The sequence below is a fragment of the Chrysochloris asiatica genome, unplaced genomic scaffold (assembly GCF_000296735.1).
Source record: "Chrysochloris asiatica unplaced genomic scaffold, ChrAsi1.0 scaffold00131, whole genome shotgun sequence".
Lineage (NCBI taxonomy): Eukaryota > Metazoa > Chordata > Mammalia > Afrosoricida > Chrysochloridae > Chrysochloris > Chrysochloris asiatica.
Window position 1 is genome coordinate 7721002 of NW_006408649.1, and position 24071 is coordinate 7745072.

General features: G+C 34.7%; 1 protein-coding gene across 1 annotated transcript in view; it reads left to right on the forward strand.

The window, feature by feature from the left end:
- Positions 1–17157, forward strand: part of ROCK2 (Rho-associated, coiled-coil containing protein kinase 2) — a 213877-nt gene extending 196720 nt beyond the window's left edge. The window contains exons 22-31 of the mRNA XM_006869473.1: positions 455–548; positions 647–741; positions 1664–1843; positions 2025–2193; positions 5050–5120; positions 5874–5962; positions 6357–6435; positions 7524–7785; positions 7874–8087; positions 16852–17157. Coding sequence (XP_006869535.1) covers positions 455–548; positions 647–741; positions 1664–1843; positions 2025–2193; positions 5050–5120; positions 5874–5962; positions 6357–6435; positions 7524–7785; positions 7874–8087; positions 16852–16855 — 1257 coding nt within the window. The 3' untranslated portion in view covers positions 16856–17157. The remainder of the gene's footprint in view (positions 1–454; positions 549–646; positions 742–1663; positions 1844–2024; positions 2194–5049; positions 5121–5873; positions 5963–6356; positions 6436–7523; positions 7786–7873; positions 8088–16851) is intronic.
- Positions 17158–24071: the final 6914 nt, after the last annotated feature.

Below are 24071 nucleotides of genomic sequence, written 5' to 3' on the forward strand. Positions count from 1 at the left end.
GAGGTTGCCCAGGATCGGACATTGTTTCGTTCTGCTGTGCATGGGGTCGCTATGAGTCGGTTCCGACTCAATGGCACCTGACAACAACAACAACAACAATTTTGTACATTAATGACATACTTTTAGTTGTAGCGAACACTGAGGTGTGAGACATGAGTAATGCTGTTTGACCCATGAATCTCAGTGGTTTGGCAACTATGTAATGATGTAGTTGTCTTTGATTTTGTGATCTAATGTGGTCATCCGCTATTTTCACGCAACACCAATTTTCACGTAATGACCTGTTCTTAGGGACCTAACCATGTTGATAAGTGAAGGATGGGTTTATAGAAAAGAATATACTTCGAGAAACAATTTTAACATTTTAGAATGTTTTCATTTTGAATTACTGCTTTTAATCCTAATTTAAATTTTACAAATTGTGATGTGATTTGTTTGTCCTTTCATTTCTTAGCTTGAAGAAACTAATAGGACACTAACTAGTGATGTTGGCAATCTTGCAAATGAGAAAGAAGAACTAAACAACAAATTGAAAGATGCTCAAGAACGTATGTATTGACAGTGCATAAAGTTTATTTTGAATATACCTAACAATTTGTCAATTGCCATAATTACCAAATAATTTCTACATCTTTTTATGTTTCAGAGCTATCAAGGTTGAAAGATGAAGAGATCAGTGCAACAGCTATTAAAGCACAATTTGAGAAGCAGCTGTTAAATGAGAGAACACTGAAGACTCAAGTACGTGTAATAGAATCTGAATATGATTTTGAATGTTTGTTAGTTTATGTCTTTTACATTTCTGCAGTTTGCAAAGTGTAGTCATTGTGTGTTTTGATTTTTATGCATAGTAAGAGTTGCTGATTTTTTTTACCAGATTGGAAGACATTAGACTTGATTAAACAGCATTCAATTTAGCATTTATTAACATTTTTCTTATTTCTTTGTTTAATATATAATCATACTCTAAAATTATTGTTGTAAATTGATGATTCTCTCCCTGCCCTGCTTTTAAGAAACTAACCAGTGACCAATTTATTTGCTAACAGCCTGAACAGTTTTAATCAATCTCAGAAGGCATCTGTGCCTTTTGACTATCAGATGGTTGTTTATCTGAATGCTTATGGTTCCTAGGTGGTCTTTGTTCTTCTGGTGGCAGTGCAGAATTCTTTTCCTCAAGGATAAAGGAAGTTGTTTTGGATTTTAAAAAGTAGACATAATACGAAGTAACATCAGATCAAAACTATGAACATTTTAAATTACAGTTCTCTGAAAACCGAGGGAGAAAGACTATAATGCATTATGGATTGGAGAAGTATGATGAGAAATGAAGGTGGTGTACTGTTAAAACAATGTGGAATGTTTTTTTCTATGACCCTGTGTATAGGGAAGGAGATTATTGGTAGTTGTATAACTTGGTATTGATGAGTTACTTAGAAACCATTGACATAATTCATTTTATTTACTTATTTTTATTATGGTAGAATATATACAGCAAAACATTTACAGTTTCAACCATTTTTGAGTGTGCAGTTTAGTGACATTAATTATATTCACCATGTTGGACCGTTGTGACCAGTCTCTGTTTCCAATGTTTCTTATTACTGTTATCTTTTAAACCAGTATCTTTTAAACAATATATACATATTTTTATGTTTTTAAGGCTGTGAATAAATTGGCTGAGATCATGAATCGAAAAGAACCTGTCAAGCGAGGTAGTGACACAGATGTACGGAGAAAAGAGAAGGAGAATAGAAAGCTACATATGGAACTTAAATCTGAACGTGAAAAATTGACCCAGCAGATGATCAAGTATCAGAAAGAACTGAATGAAATGCAGGCTGTAAGAATGATTTTGGAACTCTAGATTGAAGACTTTTTTAAAGAAGCAGAACTGTTTTTATATCTGTGTATTTCATTTGTTGTAGGACATTTCACAAAAATATTAACTTGATTATTATTATTGAAATGAATAAAAATATGAGAGATATTAGATCTAATTAATTTAATTTAACTTCTTACAGCAAATAGCTGAAGAGAGCCAGATCCGTATTGAACTGCAGATGACACTGGACAGTAAAGACAGTGACATTGAGCAGCTACGGTCACAGCTCCAGGCCCTGCATATTGGTCTAGATAGTTCCAGTATAGGCAGTGGACCAGGGGATACTGAGGCAGATGATGGATTTCCAGGTACAGAATTATTTTTACTCCTGTTTGTTTTGTTAAAAGCCTTATCATAGCTGTAAATCAGTAAATTGTCTTAAACCTTGTGCTGACTGCTCTTGGAGAAAAATGGTTTTCTTTTAGAACAGAATTATTCCTTAGAGTGAGTATTCAGACAACAGTTTGAACTTGCTGATTTTGACAAAAATTTTCATTTAAATAAAAAAAGTATACAAAGAAAACTCTACATATTTAGTTTCTGTAATTAGCTTTTATGTTATAATAGCTCTCTATGCTTTCACTTTATTTTCTCTTAACTTCTTTCTGCATTCTTACTTCCTTTTATGTTGGGTGTTTAGTTCATATCACTCAGTCACACACTATGGAATCCATGTCATTCACCTACCAGCGTTCCTCTACTTCTCTCAATATTGCCACTAAGCCTTCCAGTTCTCACATACTTGTTGACTCTGATTCTGACTCAGAAGACGAACCCTTGCCTTACTTACCCAATTCGCCGGAACCTAATGGTACAGGTGATAATCCTGAAAATGTCTACCTTTCGGCTTTTTCCCCATTCTTGTAATTTCAGTTGTTTTGAGGAATTTTTATAACCTACTAATAGACTCACTAACTCTAACATTTTGCTATTTATGCTCAGTTAAAAATAAACTACTGCATGAACAAGGAATTTGTTTGTAAGATATTTTCACACCACATTGCTATTATAATTGCTAAATAATTTTATAAACTTAAAGAAATTTAGTCATATATTATATAGATTAAGAGTTTGTGATTTCACTGCCCATTTCACCCTTTTCAACCAAGAAAAAATTGTTATTTAAATTATATACTAAGAGTAATAGTGCAGAAAAAGCACATATACTGCTTATGAGGATATGCTTAAGATTTTCATCAAGTCACATTAACATTGTGCTAGGCAATTTATTTATTTATTTTTTTAATAGCTATAAGCAGGAGGACATGATGTGTCCTAGAGTTTGGACTTCTATCTATAGTGATCGAAGTATAGTCTCTGGAGCCAGAGAGGATTACTGTGCAATTTTTTAAGACTTTCCTCATCTAAATTAGAGTCATAATCCCTATTTTTGTGGTTGTTTTGAGGCTTAAAGAGAATTTATATAAAACATCTGCTGTTTCTGGTGTGGCACTGTAGGATCTGCACTGGACTATGGGCCACCAGCTGTTCCTTGGAAACCCTATACAGGGTTGCTGTGAGTTGTGGCAGACTCCATGGCACTTAACAACAGCAACAGCAGCACAGCAGAGACATACAAAACCAAACCCAATCCCACTAAGTCCATTCTAATTCATAGCGACCCAATAGGACAGAATAGATCTACTCCATAGAGTTTCCAAGGCTTGATGATAGTGGGTTTATGTGTATGAAATGGAGATCTCATGTGGCACTGTAGGATAAGCACTGGACTTCTAACCTCAAGGTTGGCAGCTCAAACCCACCATCCACTCCTCAGAAATCCTACCCAGGGTCGCTCGCTATGAGTTAGAATTGACTTGATGGCACTTTAACAACAATCTTTACAGAAGCCGACTGTCTTTTTTTTTTTTTTTTCAAGGAGTGGTTGGTGGGTTTGAACCTCCAACCTTTTGGTTAGCAGTCCAGTGCTTAACCCAGTTGCTACCATGGTTCCTTTTAGATACATTAACTCACTTTTAATGAGTTAGTTCCATCTCTTTGTGACTATGGGTAAGGTTTCTGAGATTATGGATAAATAATCTTTATGAGAGCAGACAGCCTCATCTCTCTCCTGAGGAGTGGCTGGTGGGTTTGAACAGCCAACCTTGTAGTTAGCAGCCCAATGACAAATCCTTGCCACCACCAGGGTTTCTTTTCAGACACATAACCACTGTCTTTGAGTCAATTCCAACTCACAGAGAGTGATGCTAGATAGGATTTCCGAGACTGTAAATCTTTTTGGGAGCAGACAGCCTCGTCTTTTCTTCCCCTGCAGAGCAGAGCACCTGGTGAGTTTGAATGCCTGACTCTGGTTAGCAGCCCATTGTTTATCCTGTAGCACACCAGGGCCCCTTTCCAGGCACATGTTGTTGTTAGAGTGCTGTTAAATCAGTTGAGACTCATTAGCAACTCTGTATAGGGTTTCCCAGGAGTGGCTGGTGGGTTTGAATTGCCAACCTGTGGTTAGTAATCCAGTGATTATCCTATAGCGCCACACCAGGACTCCACATAGTAGATGTTAAATAAGTGGTCTTAGAATAACCTCCCTAAATACTTATTTTAAATACTTACTTCATTAAAAGAAATTGATCAAATGCCATTACAACAAAGTCCAAGGCTTCAGTGTATTTCTCTTGTTGAGTCAGAATTTTATTGATTTTGATATTTTGAAGTATAAAAACATTTTTGTTATATTGCTACCTATGAACTAAATTTGATCTGTAATAATTTTATTTCATTTTAAGTTTGATCTCTTTACACATGTGAATTACTCATTTAAAATGTTTTCTCCTTAAAGAATATGTGTTCTATTTCTATAATTTGTCCTTCTTCCAAAGGAAAAAATTAAGAATTCAGTGCAGTTGTAGCAGTGAGAATAGAACTGCTGCTCTTTTGCTTTTTTTTTTTTTTTTTTTTTCTGCTGAACTTTGCAAGTGCATGAATTTAATCAACAGGACATTTGACTTTGTAAAACTATAGACTATCTGTTGCAGATATAATATAACCTAAATTTTATTTTACATTTTATAACTTATACTGATCCTGTCTTAGATGATGTATAATGGTAATGAAATGGCCTATTAGTTATGTGACTTTTATCATTTCATTAACTTTCTCTAAGGAGAATTACTATATTTATCCTTATTTTTTATGTTTGTTTATAGAATCAAGATTAGAAGGATGGCTATCATTGCCTGTGCGAAACAACACTAAGAAATTTGGATGGGTTAAAAAGGTAATTGGTACTTTCAGATATGGTTCTGTTTTTCCCTTTTGGTTTGCCTCTAGCCATATCACTTTACAATTGTGACTACTAGCACTTTTAAATTTACAAGCTTCTGATTTGGAATGATGTAATTTTATTTACCTTTGTAAAACTCAAGTAATTAGTGTGTTGTTAATAATAAAATAGGTTTTCATATTAGGAAAATAAACGTTTACTGACCTTTGGAGGTTTTGCTGTTTCAGTAGGAAAAGTGCTTTAAATATTAGAAAAAGACCCATTTATTCCTTTATTCTTTTTCCTGTATGACTATGATTATTGCTATTGTTATAACCATTTTTACAAGGTTACTCTTGCTATAGGATTTCAAAGTTAAATCGGTTCAAAAGTATTAGACTTCACTTCACCATTTGCTTATTTATTGCTTAGATATTAGATATTAAAATATCTAACCCTCAATGAGATTGATTGGCACGGTGGCAGCAGCAGTGGGCTCAAGCATAGCAACAATTGTTCAATTGGTGCAGGGCTGGGCAGTGTTTCATTCTGTTATGCATAAATAAGGTACCGACTTGACAACACTTAACAACAACAGAAACCAAAAGTTTTTGTTTTAAGGGATATTTTCCTTAGGATACTTTACATACTTGAAGTATTTAACTTAGGCATTTATATATTTTTATTGTTAATATAGAACTTATTTTCAAAGATAGTATATAATAACTATAATCGTTGTTTGATTTCTTCCCTCCCTGTTTTTAATAGTATGTGATTGTAAGCAGTAAGAAGATCCTTTTCTATGACAGTGAACAGGATAAAGAGCAGTCTAATCCTTACATGGTTTTAGATATAGAGTAAGTATTTTTATTAGAATATTTAGAAATTGTACTTTTTTTCACCTTTTAAAGTGTGATAAGAGAGTAATGTGACTATTTTTTTGACATTTAGTATAAATTTTCATATGAGAACTCATAGTGTAGCTCCTATTATACCATTGACAGTTTCTTATTCTTTGCTTCATACAGATGAAAGTCGGGATGTAGGGTTAGCTATTTCATGGGTCTTTAATGTTTTCTGAAGCTTATTAGAAAATTTCTTATTGGGAATTTCTCAAAATCTCAAGGGATGATTGAAATCCTATATTTGTATGATTGTAAAAGGGGTCAAAGTAAACTTCTAAGTATAGGATATCTAATGTAATTTGATCCTTTGGTAATATTTTACTCCTTTATTAAAAATCTTTTATAGCAAGTTATTTCATGTCCGACCAGTTACACAGACAGATGTATATAGAGCAGATGCTAAAGAAATTCCAAGGATATTCCAGGTAAACATAGGTTTTTTTTTGTTTGTTTTTTCTTTTTCATCTTTAGAGGTCCAAATAGGACAAAGATCCCATTTCTTTATTCTTGGGCCTTCTTTAGATTACCTTTCTGTTTCAGTCACATTTAAAGATGGTTCTTTCTGTGTGTTTGACTTTCATGCTTATTCTGTTTAGTACATCTTCATTCTCCATTTTACTTGTTAAAATAAAGTCTGTAGTTTGTTGATATCATGTTTCTGGTCTCTGCTATCCTTCTTTTCAAGATTAGTTGTAATTTTTAAAATTAAGAACTTTCTCCCTCTGTTTTTGTTTTCATGTTCAGTTCTCTAGAAAGTTCTTTTGTTATTTTTTAAAATAACATATGGTTGCTATGAGTTGGAGTTGACTCAATGATACCTAACAACAAAAAGTTAAATTTTACACTTCATAGATCTTTTACTTCCAATTTAAAATAAGGCCAAATTCTTCTTTTTATTACTTCCATGTTTCAAATTAATCAAACCAACAATTAGGTATTGAGTTTCTTCTGTGTAAAAAGTCATTTGGTCTTGGTGTACTGTGAGGGAATTGATTCTTGTCTTCTGGTTGTTTATAATGTTTATTTGGAGCATATAGCATATCCTTTTACCCTTTTCTTCCCCCATGAGCCCACCAAATGCAAATATTTTAAGTTGGAGATGTGTCTACAATTATCATCTAGTTTTATGTTCTTAAGAATACTAACTAATACAGTTGCCACATTTCCTCAGGAGATTGCTTTGAACAGTTTTCCCCCAGAAAAACTTATCAAGTACAAATTGACCTTTTGCCAACCTATGTTGATAAATGTGCTAAAACATAGTAAAATATAATGGGGGAAATGAGGAACCAGTGTTTGAAAAGAGTTGAGTCTTTTAAGCCAAAGTAACTGTTGAATGACTTTTCTGATATACACTCTTGATTAGGCAGAATCTACTGAAGTTTGAATTTAAATTGTATTTTTTTCTCATTGAATAGTTTAAGTTAATATTATTTACAGTATCATGGTTGTTACTGCATTAAAAAACAGTTGATGTTTGGAAATTATTTATGATTTATTTTGGTATTTATAGATCTTATATGCCAATGAAGGAGAAAGTAAGAAGGAACAAGAATTTCCAGTGGAGCCAGTGGGAGAAAAATCAAATTACATTTGCCATAAGGGACATGAGTTTATTCCTACTCTTTATCATTTCCCAACTAACTGTGAGGCTTGTATGAAGCCCCTGTGGCATATGTTTAAACCTCCTCCTGCTTTAGAGTGTCGTCGCTGCCATATTAAATGTCATAAAGACCACATGGACAAAAAGGAGGAGATTATAGCACCTTGCAAAGGTAAATAGTGAATTACATGCTTCACCAATACAATTTATGTTCAGGCTATTTTGAGCACATTAATTTTTTAAAAAATATTTCTTTATAGTGTATTATGATATTTCAACGGCAAAGAATCTATTGGTATTAGCAAATTCTACAGAAGAGCAGCAGAAGTGGGTTAGTCGGTTGGTAAAGAAGATACCTAAAAAGCCTCCAGCTCCAGACCCATTTGCACGGTCATCTCCTAGAACTTCAATGAAGATACAACAAAACCAGTCTATTAGACGGCCGAGTCGACAGCTTCCTCCAAACAAACCAAGGTAATAAACAAAAACTTTGTAAAAAAAAAAAGTAAAATTCTAAAAATATTTTGTTACTTATATTCATGTTGCAAATTTTTCCTGTTACAATTTTCGTTTGCTTAGTATTATATGGAATACCAAATATTTGAAACTATTTTAGCATGCTTGTGATTGATTTGAATGATGGTAATATAAATTTACTGAGTCACATAAATACATTAAATTCAATAAAAAATATTGAAAGGATCCATTTTTGTGATGATATATTAGGATTTTTGTAAATATTTTGTCTAGTAAATGGGATAAAGACTGCACATACATCTTTTAAGTGTCAGATACATATATTGCATATAATGTTGCAAAGCATTTTATTTTTGGTGGGTTGGGAGACAAAAAGCAATCTTAAGTCTTAATTCAAATCTAAAGACACAATCTTTTGTCTGAATTTGAAAAGTAATATACTGGCATTTTAAAATGCAGATTCTAACTATTAGGCAAAGTAAACATTAGTTGTAATTGAGATGGGAATAATATGAAGTAAGGTCAGGAAAGATCATTCTACACATTGTTAAATGTCATCTAGTCAGATCTGACTCATAGTGACTCTGTATAGAGGTTCTGAGGAACAGCTGGTGGATTTGAACTGCTTACGTTTTGGTTAACAGTCCGGTGCTTATCCTACAACACCACAACAGAAGACTCCTTCTGCACATTATTAGCTAATTTTTAAAAACTGATTTTATTTAAAAATAATATTTTGATATAACTATGTTAAAGTGACTTAATTGAAATATCTTTGGTCAGAATAATCTTTCTTTGTTTATTATTTACTGCAGCATTTAGTCACAAGCATTGCTATTCATAAATGTGAACATGAAGGTTTGTTTAACTCAAGGAGAAGGTATATATTTAGACCAATTGTTGTTGTTAAGTGCCATTGAGTCGGTTCCGACCCATAGCGACCCTGTACAGGGTTTCCGAGAGTATAAATCCTTACGGGAGTAGAAAGCTTCATTTTTCTCCCGCGGAGCGGCTGGTAGTTTCGACCACTGACCTTAAGGTTCACAGCCCAATTTTTAACCACTACGCTACCAGAGTTTCTTCTAATTTTAGGTATTCTTTCTGTTCTTTCGTGTAGGATGACCTTCAGCATAAAAATAATGAAGTGCATTCACATATTATTAGAATCTTGTCATTCTAACAAAAAACACTATATGTACAACTTTCTTGAAATTAATATCTCAAGGAAATCATTTAGATACATCCTCACCTATTTTTATTACGTCAGTTACAAAGGTAGAATTGGCGTTTCAGCAGTGAACCACAAGGTTAGCAGTTCAAACCCATCAGCTGCTCCATGGAAACCCTGTACAGGGTTGGAATTGAATTGACAGCACTTAACAACAATTTATTCTGTATGCCTTAAGCAAAACATGTAATTAGTAAAGTTTTATTAGTATACTAATAAAAATTATGAGATTATTGATGCATAAGTATTTTAATATATGTAGTATATTTCAGCTTCCAAAATGCTTTATTAATATATATTATAGTCTCATTTAATTTCCTTTATTCTCTCATTTGATCTTTAAAATAGTCTTATAAACAGGTATTGTTATTTATTTTCTTATTTATACATCAGAAGGGTAAATTGGTAATTTGTATAGATTCAGGGCTACAAGATGCATTAGAGAGCTCTTCTAACGTATTTTTAAAAGAAACATCATATATATACATATATGTATATACACACACACACACATCTGTTGTTAAATGCCATCAAATCAGTTCTGACCCATAGAGACTCTGTGTAGGGTTTCCAAGGAGCAACTGGTGAGCTTGAACAACTGACCTTGAAATTTAAACTGACTTTGCACTTCAGTGCGTTTACCCACGCCAGGATGCCATATCTATATAATTTGTTGTTAAGTGCTGTCTAGTCGATCTGAGTCATAGTGACCTTGTATAGATTTTCCTAGACTTGTAAATTTTTGTGGGAGTAAAAAGCTTCATATTTCTCCCATGGAGTAGCTGAGGGGCTCAAAGCACCAACCTTGTGGTTTGCAGTCCAGTGCTTATCCTATGGAACCACCTCATTCATATATATATATATTATATATATATAAAATTGTTGTTAAATGCCGTTAAGTCGGTTCCGACCCATAGCAACCCTGTATAGATTTTCCAAGAAGTGGCTGGTGAGCTTGAATCGCCAACCTTTTGGTTCAAACTGACTTTGTAGTCCAGCGCATTAACCCACAGTGCCACCAGTACTCCCATATAGATAAATGTATGTATGATCATACAATCGTACATAGTTGTAAGTCGGCCTGCTAATCTCAAGATCAGCAGTTTGAAACTACCAGTGGTTCTGTGAGAGAAAGATGTTACAAAGACAGAAAATATAGTCAAAGATTAGTAGACTACCTGAAAATTAAAACTTTGTAAATTTTAAAATACCATATATTTGTAATATATATGATAAAAGTGGATTAGTATCTTTTTATAGATAAGAAGGTCTTGTAAATTATTTTTAAAATTATCTCTTCCCAATAAAAAAGTTAGTGCGGTACATGCAGACATTATAATGTAGAAGTTGTTGGTATAAAATGCCATCAAGTTGGTTCCTACTCATAGGTACTCTGTATAGGGTTTCCAAGGAGTGGCTGGTGAGTTTGAACTACCAGCTTTGTGGTTCAAACCGACCTTGTGGTCCAGTGCCACACCAGGACCCTTGTAATACAGATAGGTTGGTCATATTAAAAATATTGACAGCATTTTAAGCAAATTCATATTGAATCAATTTTTAAATTATATTGTAAAATTATTTTTCACATGCCAACCTGGCAAGGATTAAGAGACTCAGTATTGGCAAGATGTAAAGAAATGGGACAATCATATATTTCTGGTACAATTCAAAATTAATGCAACCTTTCATTGTCAATGTTTCACAAGCCTGAAGTATATACCCATTTTATGAGTTTCTCAATCTGTTTTTAAGTACTACAAAAAATGTTATGCACTATAGAAGCATAAAGAGAGTGCTGTGTGGGAACAAAGAAAAGCATGAAGAATTCAACCTGAGGGCGTTAGATATCTCAAAAATTGGAGGATTAATTGTTTTCTACTCAAGCGTAGCAACAGTGGTGTGGTTGGCCCAGGATCAGGCAATGTTTCATTCTGCTGTGCATAAAATCCCCATGAGTAGGTACCGACTTGATGGCACCTAACAATAACAACAAGGCAAAGAAATAAGGAGGAAAACAGCTTTAGGCATAATATGCAGAGTTAATAAGTTGTTAGTGTTATTTGTGTATTTGTAATGTTGTATTGTGAGGCATTACTGGTTTAGTAGTAGAAGTCTCGCTTTCCATACCAGAGACACATGGAATGCACTTCACGTGCAGCCACCATCTGTCTGTCAGTGTTAGCTTGCTTATATGTTGCTATGATCCTGAAAGGTTTTTAGCAGAGCTTCCAGACTAAGACAGACTGGAAAGAATGGTCTAATGATCTACTTTGAAACTCAGCCAGTGAAAACGCTGTGGCTCACAATGATCTGATAGATCTCCAGTGAGTCATAGGGTGGTGCACACCAGGCAGCGTTTTGGTCATTGTTGTATTGGGTTGTTGTTGTTAAGTGCCGTCAAATCAGTTCTGACCTATAGCCACCATGTAGGTCCTGAACTAAAGTACTGCCTCAAAATAAAGAGAAGAAACCAGATTTCAGAAGCAGTTTTTTTGTTGTTGATAATATTTTATTGTGTTTTAGTGAGGGTGTGCACAGCAGTTTAGCTTCCACTCAATAATTTGCACAAATTGTTCAGTGACATTGGCTATTCTTCACAGAGCATGACCTTGCTCAATATTTCCATTCTGGTTGCTCTAGTTTTCCTGCCCCCTTACAGTCCTCATCTTTGTTTTAAAGTAGTTGTTAACCATTTGGTCTCATAGAGATGATTTTATAAAGGAGTACAGTATTCATGGGTGATACTCTATTTTGTGAGCCATCAAAAGGCCTTCTTAAATTGAATGACCAGAATTAGGAATATATTTCAAAGGTTCTGGAAGGGTATGTGTCTTAGCTTTTTGGTGCTCCTATAACAGAAATACCACTAGTGGGTGGCTTTCACAAGTGGAAATTTATTTTCTCAAAGTTTCATAGGCCAGCTTTAGGAGGAAAAGCATTTCATCTCTGTTGACTCTGGAGGAACGTCCTTCAACTTTTACCTCCTGGTTCCTTGGAGATCTCCATGTATCTTGGCATCTATTTTATCCTAATTCTGCTTCTAGCATGCATTTAATCTCTTTTATATCTCAAAAGCAATTGATTGAAGATATACCTTATATTAATTCGGCCTCCTTAACATGACAAAGACAACACATTCCTAAAGAGAGTTATAACCGCAGGCATAGCCGGAAACCAAACCCACTACCATCAAATCAATTTCTACTCATGGCCCCGAGGCTGCAAAGCTTTATGTGAGCAAAAGCTTTCTCTTTCTCCTTGGAGCCGCTGGTGGGTTTAAACCGCTGACCTCGTGAGTCTGCTACAGCACCACCTGGTCTCTTTAACCACAGGCATGTTGTTAAGTGCCATCAAGTTGGTTGTAACCCATAGTGACTGGATAGGGTTTCTGAGGAATGTCTAGTGGGTTTGAACCACCAGCCTTTTTGCTAGCAGTCCAGTGCTTATCCTTCAGCACCAAACCACAGGCATAACAGTTAAAATTTACAACACATATTTCTGGGGGATATAATTAAACTCATAAGCAGTATGAAATGATAGATTTTTCATAAAGTATGCTAAACTTTGAGGCTTAGCTACTGAAGAAGGATTTCTGATCCTGAATTTTTCTCAGTTTCCCCAGCAGTAGCTAAAAGGTATTTTACACCATAAAACTGAGTGCAGTAAAACCTGTGAAATGCTGAAATTTTCCAGAGAAGGAAAACACATAATTTTTCCCTGAGAGTGACTGAAGTGATGAGAAACTGTGACAAGACCCAGAAAAAGAACAAGGTAGTCCCATCAAGTTCTAGTTCTCACAGGTTTTTTTGTCGATATTAATCTATGTTGTTGTTATTAAATACCGTCGAGTCGGTTCCGACCCATAGCGACCCTGAACAGGGTTTCCGAGGCTGTAAATCTTTATGGGAGCAGAAAGCCTCATCTTTCTCCCGCAGAGCAGCTGGTAGTTTCTAACTGCTGACCTTGCGGTTCGCAGCCCAATTCGTAGCCACTACGCTACCAGAATGAATAAGTAACTATATGTAAGTGTGTATGTTTCTGCAAGTACTGTTTGGTATTCATCACATTTTGAAAACAGTAATTAAAGTTGGTTTACTTTTAAATTAGGTGAGTCATCCATCAACCTATTCTATGTCTACCAACTGCATCAGAATTCACTTCAGGTTTTTTATTTTACTTCCACCCCCACCTTAATCCAATTATATCAGAATATCCTGGGGTGGGGCCTGGGAATATGCATTATAAATAACTGAATTTTTATAAGGAGCCCTGTGGAGTGGTGGGTTAATAAGCATTGGGCTGCTAACCACAAGGCAGGCAGTTCAAACCCATTAGCTGCTCTTTAGAAGAAAGATGAGGCTATCTAATTGGCTCCCAGTAACCCTAGAGAACAGTTTACTCTGACCTGTAAACTTGGCATGAGTTGGAACTGATTCCATGGCAGTGGGTTACATTTAAGAACCACTGATTCAGTGATCACAGATGGGAATTTGAGAGGCAGATGAGTTCCTTGTCACAAGTTGATTTATGAACATCACAATTATAAACAATGAAAAGTACTCCTGTGTTTTCCAATAAAAGTTATTGCAAATGGCAATTGAGGTTATTATACTGAGAAAAACCACAAACAAACATAACACAAACAGAAAAAACAAGCATACCTCTGCTCTAAGCCCAATATATTTTTGACTCCCCTTTTATACTCAAGTTTATTCTGGGAAATGTGAACTGACAATTAGGCAGTTTTGTGATGAGAATGCTCATAGGTCTAAAGTCAAACCACACACATCTTCATTGGGAGAAAATTGCAATATGTCTTCTTGTCATCACCTCTCTGATTTTCTGGAAAGCATACCTGGCCAAGGTGATTATATGCATTATCCTTTTATGCGACCATCTTAATTTTAGTCATATTGTTATATATGAAAGGTAAGAAAGTGCTTAGAACACATTAAAAGTATGATTTTTACTACATCATAGCATTAAACTGCAGTCTTTAAATAATGTTAGAGTATAAATTTGCAAACCTCCTATTGCAGATTGCTTGATTTGGCATTTAAAGACTGGGATTGGTCATTTGATGATGTTGATGGTGGTGATGATGATGACGATGTTTTTGATTTCTGAAGAAAATAAATGGGGTAAATCAAAAAATGAGTTGTATTTCCAGGTAGTGCATGTAGTTTGCACTTGGACTTTCATTATATTTTACTAGATTTGAAATTCTGTAAAAAAAATTTTTAGTGTGTCTTTCAAAATTAGATTTTAGGAAGTATCTAACTGGAATTCCTGTCCTAAGTACAAAGTGGAAATGCTATGTTCAGATTCTTTATTGGCTGTAATGTTTAATACACTTGGGCTTTGTTTTTTATTTTAGAAATGAAACTTGTGGAAATAACAAGAGTTAATTCTGGTATTTTCTATTCATTTCTAAGAAGCCATATTGAGAGGAGAAATAAATCTGACAATGTTTTCAACTTATTAGACCTGTACTAGTTTGTGAACATAGCATGGGATTCCTTCTATTTTCTCCCTACTCTCCTTCCTACCCTTTCTTTTCTTCTTCTAACTTTAGAGAATTGAAACTATAAAAACTTTGTAAGTCTAATAAGTGCTGTGCAATAACTATTTCTGATTTGGCTTTCTTTGTGATGTGCGAGATGTGTGTTTTGATAATTTAGTGTTACCCTTACTGAAGAATGCTAGTGATATGTTATAAAAGTTCTTGTACTTTTAGAGATTATAATCTAGTTTGGTTAATAATGACTGAGATTTGAATGAAAGTGAAATCTCATGCATTTAAACCTTTTACATGGGATGTAAGAAGTAATGTTTGTCTTAATGTTGCTAAAGAAATACTTAGATCATAAAATTGGTATCTATTTGTAATCAGATTTCACGGAGTATTTTTTAAGCTTTTTATGTGAATTTGCTTGATAGTTTACAGGGTAGATCATCAGTTCTATATTTATTTAGCAAATCACATTTTATTTCATTACAATGAATATAATCGCCTCCATGTACCATCAGTTAACAGTATTCAGGCAACCTCTGTTCCTTCCCTGCCCCTTTTTATATATTTGTTTAAATGTCCAAAGGGTACATTTTGCAAACCAGCCTTCTGCCCACAGACACACATCCTTTCTCATTCCAAGAGTCTAGAGTCTTCAGCTGCTCTCTCTCTCTATTGCATCTGCTTTCTGGTAGGTCCCATGCTCTGCTCATGCTCTTCCCTCTTGATGGTCCTACGGTGCTTTGTTTCTGGAATGAAAGGTTAACTACTCCCCCCTTTTTGTTTCACTTCTTCTACATTTATAGTTGTGACCATTTCAATTAGTCATGATAATAATTACTATTGAGTCAAAAGAATACCATCATCATTCTCCCCATCCCCAATCACCAGACCCATCTGGACAAGAGAAGAACTTTTCAGTAGAGATTCTATCATACCTCCCTTGTTTTGAAACTAAACACAGTCTTGAAAGCTTGTAACCTGACCACTTTGTGTCTTTATAGCTCCCAGTGTCTTTAAGTTACCTGTCCCTATCAACCCTGTATACTGAGGGGACAGGCTTGTTCCTTGATATGAAGAATCCTTCCCCTCCGGTTGGAATTTTAAACTACATCCATAAGCAAAAGTCCGGTTCATCAAATATAGCAATTTACGCTTGCTTCAAACTTCTTCCTGTGGTTGAGTTCTGATCAGCAACCCATCCAAGCTAGATGGCTACCATCTGCAAGTTTGGGTGCTCTTGTGTGCTTCTCCCTACTTCAGACTCCCTACTGGCTACTTCATTCTCAATTCTAACCCCTAATGGTTACGTCAGTGCCCGTGGGCTCAGAGTTCCCAAGTCTCATCATCTTAAATATATAATATATACATATTTTAATATATTTACTATTACCTTTTTTATATTTATATATATGCCCATTTCATAGATAAGGAAAATGTGCCTTAGTGTCAATTGGTCAACTAGAACTCAATCTGTAAATTAAATGCTCTTTCAATTATATTTGAAAAAGCAGCTAGCATTTGAACCCCAAATCAAGTTTATATTGAGTTGTGTTATTCTGTAACACATTGTTTAACCCTGTTGTTAAGTGCCTTCAAGTCGGTTCCAACTCATAGTGATCCTGTGAAGAGTTTCTAGGAGCGACTGGTAAATTTGAACTGCTGCCCTTGCGATTCAAACTGACCTTGTAGTCCAGTGTATTGTCACATAGTGCCATATCAGGACTCCAGTTTAACAATAATAACTAGTTAATCATAAACTTATTGTAATGTGTGTAGCCAGTGTGATAGGTGCTAAAGTCTTTACATATATTAAGAAAGAATATAATTACATGTACCTAAAAACAGGAAAAGCTTATGCATGATTTTTATATTGAAAGTATTAATTGTTAAATGACAGTATAGTATGCATATGCATGATTTTGATGTTAAATGACAGTGTAATTTAATAATACAGAATCCCTTTTCAAAGAATTTAACTATCTGTTATATCCTAACTTTATTTTTTTCTCTTTTTCTAGCTAACTGCCTTCTATGAATGCAGTCATTACTCAAGGTGATCATATTCTTCCAGTTAAAACAAGACTGATATATATGATGGCCCAAAATTTATTAAAAAGCTATATTTTCCTGAGAGACTTATGTCTATGCACATATTCATATATGTGTTCTCCTTTTGTCTGCGGTATAAATTACACATCTTGGAGAGATTTCTGGACTCCTTTGAAGCAACAAGTTGAACCAACAGTGATTGGTTGATAGAGTAAGGATACCATACGCAGCCCTTCCTAACTGATTTCATAAAGCTCTCTTGGAAGTCACTCACACTACATTGTACAAAAGGATTGAGAATCATGAAAGAAATCATCTTTTCAGCTTCAACAGAAATTTCACCAGCACATTTACCAGAAGAATCTGAGAATGGATATCACTACAGTGATACAGACTACATCTTTAGGAAGTGATCATTATACTGTGTATGTGTACACACACACACACACACACACACAGTACTGTAATACTGCAAGAGGGTTTTTTAAACTTCCCACTTTATTTTTTTACCCATGTATCAGTTGCAACTATGCACTTGTATGAAGCCATAGTGTTGGTTTATATCATTCATTCATGCGGATCTGACAGAAACTGCATGTTAATGTTTAAGCAGTTAATGTAACAAAAGGTTTAAAGTTATTTCAGTTTCCTAATGCTTCATAATAGGTAACTTCACCCATTTTGAATGCCTTAATTTAAAAATCTTTATCAGTCTTAGCCCTTTAGCTGTACTTTAAAACAAACAAACAAAAACACCTCGTGTTTGTTTACTGCTGTTAGAATGCAAATTTGCTTTGTGGAAGAAAGTGCACTATTTTTACACATAATAGTTAGATCAGTGTCAGTCTATTTTGATTGTATAACAATATCTTTTTTTAAATATTGGTCATAGAAACAATAATGGATAGTATTCAAACTAATATATCTTTGATGTATATCTATTATTCCTCCAAACCCCCCTTTTACAGACCTCCATAGTAGTCTGTGATTTAATAAGTTCTATGAAATGTTTTGTTTTGAATTTGCTGGGTATCCTACATGTGTCTTTACTTCTAGTAAAAAGCATTTGTTACTATTTTTAGATTTCATATTCAAATTCAAAAATTGTATCAAATATAAACTAAGACTATAGATAAATTTTAAATATTTAAATGTGATCCTCAAACATGACTGGCAATATTTCAGTATTGGGTAAAGAAAACAAATAACTGGGAAGAAGCAGCCTTAAAGGCGCTTAATTTATATTTTTAAAATGCTTTCAAAGTTACAGTTTATATAGCCCCAGTCCTGCTATATGTCTCATTATACCAGGAAAGTGTGTGTTTAAACCACTACAGTAGGCAGCAATGGTAATTGAGTAAAAGAAAAAAATTGTAGTCTTTCAGTCTCTCTTTATACAAACATAAACAGAATGCAGTAGGATATTGATATGCATCATCCAATATTTCAGTGAAGAAAGTAGACATTTTATTGATTCCTTCTAGTTCAGCATATTATTGTTGTTACATGCTGTCGAGTCGGTTCTGACTTAAGAGCAACCCTATATAGGGTTTCTGGGGAACAGCTGGTTTGAACTGCCAACCTTCGTGGTTCGCAGTCCTATGCTGATCTTATGGCATTGCATCAGGAATTCAGTGTAGAGATGTTAAGAGTTAGATCCCCAATTATAGATATATCATGGAAATGGAAAAGTGGCCAACTGATACAGTGAAGTTGAATTTTGTTTCTCTCCCGTTACCGAATCTGTACTCTTTCAGGCTATCTGTGCTAAGACTAGATAGGTATGTGTGTCATTTCCCTTACAGATAGACAGGTTTCCTGCTGTTCTGGTTCGAGGCACAGCTTTTTCTTTCTTTTTTTTTTTTTTTAAGATTAAAAATGAAAAGTATATAAAATTTATATAGAATAATTATTTCCATTCATTAGACGTGTTAAAAGGAGACTGAATTAATATTTTATATAAAGATTTTGCTACATTATGGGATGTTCTATCCTATTATTCAGAATTGGAGAGTATATATATATATATATATTTTTAATAAACTTTATTAAGATGAAATAATTTGAAGTTTACACATGGGTAATTGAGATGTTTGAGTAAAAAGACAAAGGTTTAAATTTTGAATGCTGTATATATTAGAGAATATGGAGAATCATGATATGATAGAACTATACAAGGAAAATTAATGTGAAGTGTTGTTGTTTTTTTGAGGAGACAAAAGATTTTCTGAGGGGTGAAAAAAATCTCTCCCATGGAGATTCTTCACATTATAGGGTTTGATATAAGGGTTTTATAAGGTTGTTTTGCCAACTAAAGGAAATACGCTTAGTAAAATTTGGGACACTGGGCAAGAATGTGCTTTTTACCCCATTGCTGCTTTCATGTGCATTTCATGTGCATGAGTGCATGCATCTATCCAAATGTTCTCTTCCCAACATTCATTAAATATGATACTGACTCATTTTAACAACCTGATTCTGTGCCAGTTTCTCTCTGTTTTGAGACCCTCAAGTCTCTAAGATAAATCTTTATAAAAGCAAAAGTTGCTCATTTCTTTACACCTGATAACTCCTAGAGCCATAAATACCTCCAATGGAGAAGTAAGAAATAGTGAATACTGGGGATAGGCTTAGATGGATTCTTTACTTATGTATTGTGTGGCTAGCAAGACAGAAGTCAAAGGAAAACTGGTACCAGTATTACTGTTAAAAATTAATGTATTGTAAACATTTTTTAAAAGTATTTAAAATAAACTTGCTATCTAGAAACAATATTTTAAAAATCTTTCTGAAAGCTTAAAATATGCTAGTTAATGAAAGGATACATATACCAATAAATTTCAAATAAAGGTGATAGTGGTGGTGGTTGTGTGCTGTTGAGTTGGTTCCAACTCATACTGATCCTGTGTAGGATTTTTGAAGCTGTATATCTTTATGGAAGCAGAAAGCCTCATCTTTTACCTAAGGAGCCAGCTGGTGGTTTCAAACTGCTGACCTTGCAATTTAGCTGGCCAATGCATAATCCACTATGTCACAAATAAAGATTTATGTTTTTAAAACTAACCTATGCTATTGTAGTTGTTAAGTGCTGTCAAGTTGGTTCTGACCCATAGCGACCCTGTATGTGGTTTCCGAGGAGCGGCTGGTGAGCTTGAACTGCCAGCTTTGCGGTTCAAATGGCTTTGCAGTCTGGCGCATTAACCCACAGCACCACACCAATTATATAAATTTGGTTCTGGAGGATCTACTTTGCGCCAGTTTCTTTATACATTGTAAACAAAATATGGAGTCCTGGTGTGGGACTGTAGGTAAGCATTGGACTGCTACTGCAAGGCTGATAGTTCAAACCCACCAGCTACTCTTCAGAAACCATATACAGGGTTGCTATGAATTGGAACAAACTTGACAGCACTTAACAACAAAAAACTATATAGGTTTTGCCAAACCACAATTTAAGTAGGTTATGCTGCTGTTGTTAATTTATTCTTAGAGGATTCTGGTGGTAAAATAGAGAAACATACATAACTAGCTTAAATCCAAGTCACTTTTGAGTTTCTCAGTCTGTTTTGACATTGCCACTGACTCACCTTTCCTTCCCTGGAATCAGGCTTTGGTTTCCCATTGTTGTGAAGATACCATAGTTGATTGACAAAGCACTTTGAAGGTAGGCACTGTTTAACAGTACTGAATATTATGCTTGGGGGCCTGTCCATTGATTTTCTTCCCAAAAATAATGAATTTTGTTTTGAATTGTAATAAATTATGAACTGCATGGTTTAGATAATCGTAAATAACAGATCAGCTGTTCCTTTCAACAAAAACTTAACCCCTTGGTATTTCTTTTAAAATTTTTGTTGCATCTTTGTAGTAATGTAATTGTATATTATGCCTGCTTTTTATTAAAAAACAATCAAACAAACCATTTTTTTAATAAAAGAAATTAAGACGTAAGTACTTTCATACTTTTCCTGAGAAACAGTCCTGTCCTGGAATGCTACAGTTTTCATAAAGTTTATTATAAAAATATACCCTTCCTAAAAAATGGGTATGGCAAACAAGTCTTATAACCAACCAACAAGTTGTCATCAAATCAGTTCTAACTATGGTGACTCCATGTTGTAAGAGTAGAATTGTGCTCCCTCCATAGTGTTTTCAATGGCTGAGTTGTTGAAGTAGATGGCCAGGTCTTTGTTCTCAGATGCATCTGTGTGAACTGGAGCATTCAGCCTCTTTGTCAGCAGTTGTACTGCCTAGTGACTGAAGCATGGTTTATGTAAAACAGAATTTCAACAAGGAGCCTGTTTGATTGATTTTGGTACGGGACCTACAAACCTAACAATCTTACTTCAGATGCTGAGGATAAGGGGAAGAGTTAGATGCTGTTTTGTAAGGAAAAGTGTGCTGATAGTTTTCTAAAAATAGCATTTTCTCTAGTAATAAAAGGATTGTCTTCTAATCCACTTACTTAGCTAATTGATCTTAGCAAGTTATTCACTCTGAGCCTCAACCTGGTTTTTTTAATCTGTAAAATAGAGATTTTTCCCATATAAGATCATTGCAAGATGAAAAATGATAAATCTATATAAAACAAATGCTTGTCCCCTTTCTGTCCCCAAAGTGAAAAACAGAAAACTCTTCACCTAAGTATATCCTTAAAGAAGTTGCTTTTAAGTAATGAGACTGTATTAGTAACAATGAAAAGAATACTTAAAAAATAAAATATCTGATGGAATAAAAATAAAGTCACATAATTTATATTTATACTTAATGGACAGATTGTAGCTGTATAAAAAAGATTAACATACTTGGAAGTTTAACTGACTTATCACCTACAGAATCAATTATTTTTAGATAACTATTTCTGTTGATCCCAAGTAGTTCTAAAAGGATTGTTGTTGTTATTGTTGTTACGTGCCGTCGAGTCGGTTCCGACCCATAGCGACCCTGTACAGGGTTTCCGAGGGTGTAAATCCTTACGGGAGTAGAAAGCCTCATCTTTCTCCCGCGGAGCAGCTGGTAGTTTCGAACCGCTGACCTTTAAGTTCGCAGCCCGATTCGTAACCACTACGCTATCAGAGCTCCAAAAGGATTAACCAGTTTAAATTTAAAAACTGCCCCTTATATAACTTACATTAAATGATTGACAATATTAAGACTAAACAGAGTTTAAGATATGAAAGTTTATCTTACATAGGACACTAAACATTTACTTACTGCATATAAAAGAATAATGACAGTCCATTACAAGGGGGATATATATGTTTTGAAATGTTAGGGTTTATAGAGTTTTTAAGAGGAAAATTTAGTGACAGTGTACGAAAATCTTAACATGTTTAGAATAAGATTGTATAATGAGCATAAAATGCCTAAGAATTGAGTACAGCCTAGCAATACCCTTGACTGCATATATTTTCAAAGACAAAACCTGGTCTATTATTAAAGCGCCGTCTAGTTGGTTCCAACTCATAGTGACCATATATATAGGGTTTCCAAGGAATGGCTGGTGAGTTTGAACCACCAACCCTGCGGTTGAGTGTTTATCCTAGCAGGCCACACCAGTATTCCAAACCTGGTATAGATCAGCTGTATTTTGTGCCAAATTCCAATAATGATAATTGTGTACCTATGGCTCTTCTAAATGGCAGCACTGTGCTTGAATCAGAATATTTGTTGGGATGGCTTCATTATACATTTACAATTTGTTGTTTTAAAGGACAGTGTGACGTTAAAGACTTGTGGTATGCACATTCAAGTGAAATTAAATTTATGCTTGCCTTGATATTTTTGCTACAGCTTAAAGGAAGGCGCCCTGGTAGGATAAGCACTGGACTGCTAACCTCACGATAGTAGTGCAAATCCAGCAGTCACTTGGCAGGAGAAAGATAAGGCTTTCTGCTCTCCTGAAGGTTTACAGCCTTGGACACCCTAAACAGGGTCCCTATGAGTTAGAATCAACTCAATGGCAATTATTATTCATGTATTTATTTTTGAGCCTAAGAAGATAAAGTTAAGTCAAAAAGTATTGCTATAAAATAGAAACCTTCAACAAAAATATCAAAATGTGAAGCCGTCGTTTCTTAACAAAAACATATTCTTAATCTAGGTATCTATACTTCTGAAGGTGATATTTCCATCTTTTAACTCTTCCCTAACAAATCCTGTATTCTTCAATTTATACCACGTCAAAATCATAGTTTTGGCATTCTCAAGGGACTCAAATCTGGTTCCTTTTCATTGTTTTTTTTTTTTTTTTTTTTTATTTTTAATTTGGGGAAACAAAAAAGTTTAAAGGGGGAGGGTCAAGGCTGTAGATTGGTTGGGGTAAGTTTTCCCAATGAAATTCTCAAGACAACCCTTGGTACCCTTGAAGGATAAGCAGGTGAACTGTTGTGATGAAAAAAATTCTCAATGAAACTTCCCTGGCCTTTTTCTCACCAGTGCAGTTTTCAGTCTTAAAGCTTTTCCCTAGTAAGCCACCATGATGGTCCTGTGTCCTTCAAGAAAATATTTCAAGGTTGTTGTTAGGTACCATCGAGTTGGTCCCCACTTACAGCGACCCTGTATAGGCTTTCTACGAAGTGACTGGTGGGCTAACATTGCCAATCTTGTGATAAGCAGTCCAGTGATTATCCTACAGCGCCACACAACTCCTTATTGCCATGACCTCTGTCTTGAATCTAACTGGTCCAGCAGATCCCTTTGGAAGTCATTGTTTTGATGGTTTGTTTTTTTAAAGGTCTCTAACAAGACCCCTGGTGTAGGATCAGCACTGGACTGCGAACCAGAAGGTCAGCAATTTAAACCCTATATAAGGTTGCTATGAGTTGGAGTCGATTCAAAGGCACTTAACAAGACACACGTTTTACTTACTGAGGGAATCTGTAGCCCTTGGTTGCAAAGGCATGCATAAATGTTTTGTTTGAAATAAACCAGTGCATATATGAACTGGAACCCTAAAAAGCAATACTTTTTTTGACACCGTCATACTATATTATGACATGTGATATGAACATCCTGTTATATCTGTTGCAATTAAGCTTTAGTACCAGAAAATTAACTTTAGTAATTTACAGTTCTGAATCTAAGCATAATCCTCACTTCCATTTATGTTCAATTGTATGGTAAAGCAGAACTAATCTTAAAAGATCTTGAAAACAGAAAAAGATCTACTTAGCTGTTTGGAGGGAAC